At 49.3% G+C, this 8214-nt stretch overlaps 1 protein-coding gene across 1 annotated transcript in view; it reads left to right on the top strand.

The window, feature by feature from the left end:
* The first annotated feature begins 1593 nt into the window (after positions 1–1593).
* LOC130454951 (solute carrier family 22 member 12-like) overlaps positions 1594–8214 on the top strand; it is an 11522-nt gene continuing 4901 nt past the window's right edge. Inside the window, exons 1-6 of the mRNA XM_056801514.1 lie at positions 1594–1924; positions 2053–2676; positions 3076–3179; positions 3334–3488; positions 5819–5987; positions 6512–6642. Of these exons, the coding sequence (XP_056657492.1) occupies positions 2275–2676; positions 3076–3179; positions 3334–3488; positions 5819–5987; positions 6512–6642 (961 nt within the window). The 5' untranslated portion in view covers positions 1594–1924; positions 2053–2274. The remainder of the gene's footprint in view (positions 1925–2052; positions 2677–3075; positions 3180–3333; positions 3489–5818; positions 5988–6511; positions 6643–8214) is intronic.

The raw sequence follows: 8214 nt of genomic DNA, 5'->3' as shown, positions 1-8214 counted from the left end.
AGAACATTATACATAGAGACTGACACATTGTAGCACAATTGAATGTAACTGACTTCTCTACTAGCAGCAATGCAATGATCCAGGACAATTCTGAGGGACTTATGAGAAAGAAGCTATCCACATCCAGAGAAAGAACTGAGGGAGTAGAAACAGAAGAAAAAGAATTGCTTGATCACATGGTTCAATGGGGATATGACTGGGGATGTAGACTCTAAGTGATCACCCCAGTGCAATTATAAATAATATGGAAATAGATCTTGATCAATGACACATGTAAAACCCAGTGGAATTGCTTGTTGGCTCCAGGAGGGTGTTGGGGGGAGGGGAGGGAAAGAACATGAATCTTGTAATAATGGAAAAAATTCTAAATTCATTAATTAAATAAAATTTTTTTCAATTAAAAAATAATATGAGCTTCTTAAGGTCAAGGATTGTCCTTAGAATATTCAGGCAGACACCCACCAACCAACAAGGCAGGTAACTGAAAACTGGGCAAAACATTCATTTACATCATTGTCTGAGCCAGGGTTAACTAACCCCAACTCATGGATACTTAAAGAGCCTCGAATCCAGGACTCTTTAACTTGGGTAGGAAAAAATGACTTAAAGTTTATCTTTATTTAATGAATTACATTTAATCTTAGCCCTTAGGACCTCAGTTATCTAAAATCCCTGTGGAAGGGATCCTAGGCTCTGCAGACAGCCACAGGGGCCAGGATACTAGAAATGTTAAGAGCTTCATCTTTTCATCTGGAAAGATCTGCATGAACTGATGCAAAGCGAAAGAAGCAGAACCGAAGGAACATTGTACGTAGGAGCAGCGATATTGGACCACGATTACCTGTGAAAACTTGACTAGTCTCAGCAATGCAGTGACCTGGGACAATCCTGAAGGGCTTCGCACCGGGAAGGCTCTCCACCTCCTGAGAAAGAACTGCTGATCCAAGCAGACTATCTTTCACGTCAGCCTATTCAGGGTTTTAGTTTGGTACGAGTGCACTCTCACAAGTGATCAATACGGAAATGTATTCCGCATCATCATAAAAATCATTTTTTAAAAGGAACCTCCTATTTTCCATAGGAGAAAACTGAGGCTCAGTTAGGAAAAAGGACTTGCCCAGGGTGCCACAAATAGTAGGAAACAGCAAGATCGAAACCCAGGTCATCAGTTTCCCAGTCCTGTTCTCTTTCCACGGTGCCAAAAAGAGAAGGAAAACATAGACTTTTCACTGAAGCAAGAAGGATTGAGAAGTGGCTCAGTGGGTAGAGAGCTAGAGATAGAGACAGGAGGTCTTGGGTTCGAATCTGACCTCAGAAACTTCCTAGCTATGTGTGACCCTGGACAAGTCACTTAACCTCCATTGCCTTACTGCTCTTCTGCCTTGGAACCAATGGACAGTATTGATTCTAAGATGGAAGGTCAGAGTTTAAAAAGAACAAACAAAAAAGGGGATTGGACTGGACAGTTAAAAGAACTCCCTGGCCTTAAGGGTCATGGGACACAGGGTCAGATTAGAGAGAACAGTTCCGGCTTCTCCTGGCCTGGAGTCTTCCGGCAGACACACCCCACCAGCTGGGTAGGCAACTGGAAGGTTGTGGATGAAATGCTCATTGACATCATCCCCTGCGCCAGGGCTGGTTAACCTCAGGGTTAACCAGGAGAGGAGCAGGACTAAACTCTGTTCCCCAAATGTAATTTAGTAACAGGGTGATCCAGGACACAGAGGCAGCTTGGCAAAATCTCCTCTCCTTGAATCTCGGCGTTCCCACGGATTACAAAGTCCAGCATTTCCTACGGGCTGACCCTCCCTCGCTTTGGGCCAGGAACCACCAGGATCCTTCTGGCCCAGGTGAACAGAGTCTCCGAGAGGGTCCTGATCCCCAAGATCTCTCCTAGACAATTGAACTCCAGCCTCAGCACCAGGTCAGTAAGTGGGAGGGTGGCTGTGAAGGTCTGGATCAGAAGGGAACAAGGGTCCAAGTCAATACCACCCAATCAGAGCGTGGTAAGATTTAGGGCTGGTCACCTAGTCTCTCGCCTTTCTTTTACAGATATGGAAACTGAGGCCCGTAGAGGGGGTATGGCTTGCCCAAGGTCACCTAGGGAGTGAGTTGGAGAGCTGGGACCAGGCCTGGGGACCTCTGATTCTATCCAGAGCTCTTTTTTTTATCAGCCACACCACACTGCATCTTGGGGCTGGTGTCTACACAAGCTTGCCTCACGCTGGACCCACCTTGTCCTTGGGTCCCTGTGGCATCCCCAGCTGGTTGCCCATGGCCTTTGCAGAGCTCCTGGAACAAGTGGGCAGCTTGGGGAGGTTTCAGATCTTTCAGATCGTCTCCCTGGTCATACCCATCATGTGTCTTACCACTCACAATCTGCTGGAAAATTTCACGGCGGCTATTCCCCCCCATCGTTGCTGGGTTCCCTTGCTGGACAATGCCAGTGCTTCTGCCCTCGTCGCCAGGGGTCTGGGTCCCGATGCCCTCCTGAGGGTCTCCATCCCCTTGGACAAACACCAGAAGCCGGAGAGCTGCCGTCGCTTCCTCCATCCACAGTGGCAGCTCTTGGAACTCAACGAATCGGCCCCAAACGCAAGTGGAGCGGGTACAGAGCCTTGCCTGGATGGCTGGGTCTATGACCGTAGCGACTTCACGTCCACCATCGTGTCCAAGGTCAGGGCTCCCTTCCCTTGTCCCTTGCTTCCTCTCTCCGAGTCCCCTCCCCTCCCCTTTATGATTCACTTAACACTCACAGAGCTGGGCACCTTCCAAATGGCTAGTTTAGGACTGAAAGGATTTCCCTCCCATCACACTCCTCCTGACCCCTTCTACTCTCAGTCTAATGGACCTAACGAGTGATGTAAAGCCTTGGGTTCGAGGTCCAGCCCTACCATTACTCCGTGTGAGCTTGGGGAAGCACTTCGCTCTCTGGGGCTCAGTTTCTGTCCATGTGAAACGAAGAGGTTGACAAGATGGTTTTTGAGATCCCTCCCAGCCCTGACATCCCAGGTTCTAAGGCTTCTATGAAGTCATTTCTTTCAATTTCTGCTGTGGGCTTCCCTTCCAACGCAGTGGGATATGGTGTGCGACTGGCAATTCCTGAAGCCCATGGCTCAATCCATATACATGGCTGGCATTATGACTGGAGCTGTTATATGTGGCCCTGTCTCCGACAGGTGAGTGTTTGAGCCACTCTCGCTCCCCCCAGCTCCATCCAGATCCCTCAGCACCAGGGCCCGGAATCCTGGGGGACCCCAGCCCATCCGTCCCCGTGCCAAGGTGTCTTTGTCCTGCCTTGTGGCACCAGACTCACTTCCTGTGTCACAACAGGTTTGGGCGGAGGCTGGTACTGAGCTGGTGTTACCTGCAGATGGCCATCAGTGGCACCTGTTGTGCTGCTGTCCCCAACTTCTCCCTTTACTGCTGCCTCCGTTTTCTATCAGCCTTCGCTGTGGCTGGCATCATGATGAATACAGGGACGCTCTGTAAGTACGGCCCCGTGGACCCACCTGAAACCAGGCCTCTTGGACTCCCCACAAATGTCCCTTCTTCTGTGGATTTCCCCAAGTTCTGTACCCCCTCCTCAGCTAGATGCCAGCTTTCCATCTGGTCTCATTTCCTTCCTCATACACTTTGCACCTTCTAAAATGGCATTGTTTTTTTCGGTGTCCACACCTCATCTCCCATACTAGACTGTTGTGCTCAGTTTCAATGCCCTTAGTATTTAGCACATAGTAGGTCCTCAACAAATATTTTTTGAATGACTGAATAAAAGACTAGAGAACTGCTTGATGAATATATGGAAGACTGAGACAATGAACCGATGGATGAATGAGTGAATGAATGGGTAGGTGGGTAAATGAATGAATGGATGGATAGAAAAATGGATTTATAGATGAGTGGATGGATAGATGAACGGATGGGTAAATGAAATTATAGACAAATGGTTACATGCTGCTGGACACTTTAGAAGAAAGTAATTCATTCATGCTGACCAGAAATGTATTCTAATTCACCAGAAATTTATGATCTATAACCTCAACTGGGTCTTCACTGCTGCATGGCAATCCTTTTATTCTTTCAAGGACTGACTCTTTATCCTATTCTTTCATCTCTCCCCTCCCTCCTCTTGCAGAAAAACTTGACTCCTATCCTACTAAGAAAATAAGGGCCATCTGACTTTAGCATCTTCTCTCTCATTCTATATCTCAAAGACCCCAAAAGCCTTCTCTTCCCTTGCTCCAAGTTGCAATGAAGAGGTGATCCTTTCTCTTAATGAAGTTCAACTCTTCAATTGTGCTCTCCATTCCATCTCCTTTCATCTCATCCAGGACCTTGACTCCTCAATCATTCTTTTCTTCTTCTAATCTTCAATCTATCTTAATCCATTGGCTTGTTTTCCACAACCTATAATTGACTGACCTTTTCTCATTCTTCTTGACCCCTCATCCCACTCTATATCCTTTGGCTTCTATCTTGGTTCTCCTCAGTCTCCTTGATCAGATCTATTTACAGAGGCAACTAGAGGGCATAGTGGATAGAACATTGGACTTGGAGATAGAAAGACCTGAGTACAAATTTGACTTCATTCTCTTATTAGCCGTATAACCCTGAGTGAGTCTTTTAGCTCCTGTCTGCCCTCAATTTCCTTATCTATAAAAGGGGATGATATTACTTATTTTAGGGTTGTGGTGAGATAACATATGCACAGCACTTTGCAAACCTCAATGTGCTTTTTAACAACTGACTCATTCATCACCCACTAACAGACGTTGCCTAAAGCCTTCTCCTCTTACTTCTCTATGCTTTCACATTTTTTTTAAAGTTATCGGCTCTCATGAGTTTGACTATCATCCACAGAGGCAGCTCTCATATATCTATATATTTAGCCTTAACCTCTCTCCTGGACTCCTGTCTCATGTCACCAACTTTCTGCTGGACAGCTCCAAACTCTACATGTCCAAAATCCCACTTGCTATCTTTGTGCCCCAAAGTGTTCCTTTCTCTAGAATCCTCTCACTTCTACTGCAGGTACCATCTTACTCTCTGTGGTGTGCAAATTCAGGCATTCTTGACCTTTCTTCCTCAACTTCTTCCTCCTGTCCAGTTCTTGTCCATTGTCTCTCTGCAGCATCCCTGCACTACTATATTTTTCCGCTCTGTTCTCTTTATGGTCATTGCCCTAACTCAGGCCCTCATCCTCTCTCACCTGTACTATTGTAATGGACTCCTAATTGGTATTCCTGTCTCTGGCATCTCCCTGATCCTTAGCTGTCAATGAAATTCCTAAAACACACAGGTCTGATCAATCCTTTCATTCCCTATGCTCAAAAGTCTTCCCTGCTGCCTTTAGGATGAAAAACGAATGCCTCGGTTTGTCATTTAAACAGCCCACAGTTTCCTTAGTCTTGAGGGGGGGAATTGTGAGAATCAAACTGACTGCTGTGATTCAGTTCTGGAGTCAGATCAAGAGCCACCTTCTACAGCAGGCTTTTCCTTCTCCCTTCTCCCCCTTCTCCCAGTTGTAAGCTCTCTCCCTCTTGGAAGTATGTTGGATATACTTCATACTTTCTAGCCTGGGTAAAGGTTGTAACCCTCCTCCTCCAAGAGAAAATGAAATCCATGAAGATAGAGACGGTTTCATTTCTGTCTTGGGACATCTCGTGCTTTGTATGACATAGATGCTTAGTAAATGTTCATCAAACTGAATTGAATTGAATGGATGGGTGACTGAGCAGATGAAAGCTTGGCTGAATGACTAAACGAGTGGATGAATAAGTTAATGAAGTCATTCTTGTGCCTGGTTTCCTTTCAGTGATGGAGTGGACAAAAACTCAGGCTAGAGCCAGGGTGATGACTATTAATGCCCTTGGGTTTAGCTTCGGCCAGGCCTTGCTGTCGGGCATCGCGTACGCCATCCGAGACTGGTGCATTCTCCAGCTGGCTGTGTCCTTGCCCTTCTTCCTCTTCTTTCTGTCTTCATGGTCAGTGCCATTAGGGGCCCATTTGGAATGGATTCCTTGTAGCTAAAGCAACATGGGTGGGGAATTCCTCTCATTTGGAGAGCAGGAAGGCTGCTGCTGAGGATCCACTGAAGACCAACGCTGCTGGCTGTGTTTTGGCTGCCTACTATGGCCCAAATAGGCTATTGTTTTGCCATGAATCCCTTAGAATACCCAGAAAAGCAGAGACAACAACTGAAGATGCATGCTACTTTCATTTTATAAAGGAGAAACTGAGGCTCGGTTTCACAGCTGTGGAATGGGGATAGTCAAACTGAGGTTCGAGGTAGTGGCAGAGTCAAGGCTGGTCCGAGGCTCCTTCTGCCATCGCTCATTGCCTCTCCATCCCATCTGGTACAACCAGGATGTTTTGCTCGCACCCACTGAGGTTGTTTGCTCAGAGAATACATAAGCCAGTAGGGTGGCAAGATTCCAGGATGGGCACAGGGCCATGTGGTTCTCTCCTTCAGTGTCAGCAGGGAAGGTGGATCTTGTGTGTTGAACAGGTGGCTGGCAGAGTCTGCTCGCTGGCTCATCATCACAGGCAAAATGGACCGAGGGCTCCATGAACTCAAGAAGGTTGCAAGAATGAACGGGAAGAAGGACATCAGAGACACCCTGACCATCGAGGTGAGAAGTGGGGCCGGACCCATGTCATGGACCTCCTTTCCTGTCCGTGCGGCAGCCTGGGGCAGGGCTGGGGTGGGGAAGCGCTGCCTTGGGCTCCTGGGGGGTCCTGGGCCAATTCTGCTAGACCTGCGCCTCCAAATATAAGTTCAGGAAAGAGTTGTGAGGAGCTGGGAAACATGGAGCGAGTCTCGTACTACTGCCTCGGAGCCTCAGTTTCCAAAAAAGAGCCCCGCGTTGGGAGGGACGTCAGAGGTCATCTAGTCCAAACCACTCCTGACTCTCGACCACGTCTGACAAGTGGGCATCCGGGCTCTGCATGTTCAAAGGTCTCTCTAGTGAGGAGGGATCCACGAGCTCCCCAGCCGGTCCGGTCCGATTTCCCGCAGCCTCACTTCTCAGGAGCTTTTCAGCCTAGATCTGCCTCTGGTCACTCTCTGCCATCCGGCCTCTGGCACAAAGTGAATGCCGAGCGGCTCCTCCCCATGGAAACGCCTCTGATATTCCATGATGCCAACGATGCCGACGCCGGCCATCGCATCTCTCCCCAGCCTTTGCTCCTCCAGGAGGAACATCTCCAGCTTCTCGTGGGCTTAAGCCCCGTAACCTCCCTGGCTGGCCCCTTCAGAGGCCCTCCGGCGTATCAATCAACCAACCATTCTGAAAATGCCTTCGCTGTGCCAGGGATGGGAGGGGCACTGCCTGCCCCCAGGGAGCTCACAGCGGAGAAGGGAGGAGCCCTTCCAGCTCGACACCCATGACAGAGCTGTACTGAGCCCCAGAGGGAGATCGCAGCCCGGCCTGGGGGGTGGCAGCTCTCCACATGGATGGCACTGCCTCAGCTTTGAGCTATCTGCAGGGGAAGATGCTGAACTAGAGGCTGTTCATCCAGACCTCTTCTAGGCCTGAAGATGAAGTCTTAGGCAGCCCCAGGAATCGCTCCTGTTTCTATCACGCTTCGCCTCACTTTACACATGGGGAAACTGAGGCACAGGCGGCGGGGTTGGGTAACCCAATCCTGACCGTCCATGCTCTAAGGGATAGAGGATTGGAACCCAAGCACCCTGGATCTCAATCCAGTGCTTCTGGGCCTCTAATGGAGGCTCGCAGGTCTCAGGGGCCCCAGACTCTCTCTGTCGTCCGTCCTGCTCCTTTCCTACCCCTCTCTCCACTTCGGCTACCAGTTTTCCCCAAGACAGGAGGGCACCACGTTCTTTACACGCAGTGCCCCCTGGTGGGCAGGGATCGCAGGCTCAGAGACTTAGTGCAGGCCCCATGGCTTCATTGGACAGATGGGGAAACCGAGGCCCACGTAGTGTAGCAACTGGCCTAAAGTCATGGAGGTTGTAAGTATTCGAGGTAGAATTTGAACCCAGGTTTCCCCGCCGCTCTGGGCCTGTTCGCTGCTGCCTGGTCTTTACTGAAGGATGGTAGAGAGGGGAGCTGGAGTCCAGGGGACGGGAGACTGGGGGACGGGCAGCCGGATCTGATCCTGCGTGATCGGAGCTAGAAGGGATCGTGAACCCCCGCTTTTCAGAGGAAGGAGCCGAGGCCCAGAGAAGGAGCAGAGAAAGCGGGAGCC

The sequence above is a fragment of the Monodelphis domestica genome, chromosome 6, assembly GCF_027887165.1.
Source record: "Monodelphis domestica isolate mMonDom1 chromosome 6, mMonDom1.pri, whole genome shotgun sequence".
Taxonomy (NCBI): domain Eukaryota; kingdom Metazoa; phylum Chordata; class Mammalia; order Didelphimorphia; family Didelphidae; genus Monodelphis; species Monodelphis domestica.
Note: the sequence above shows the minus strand (reverse complement) of the source record. Positions and strands in the feature narration are given on the sequence as shown.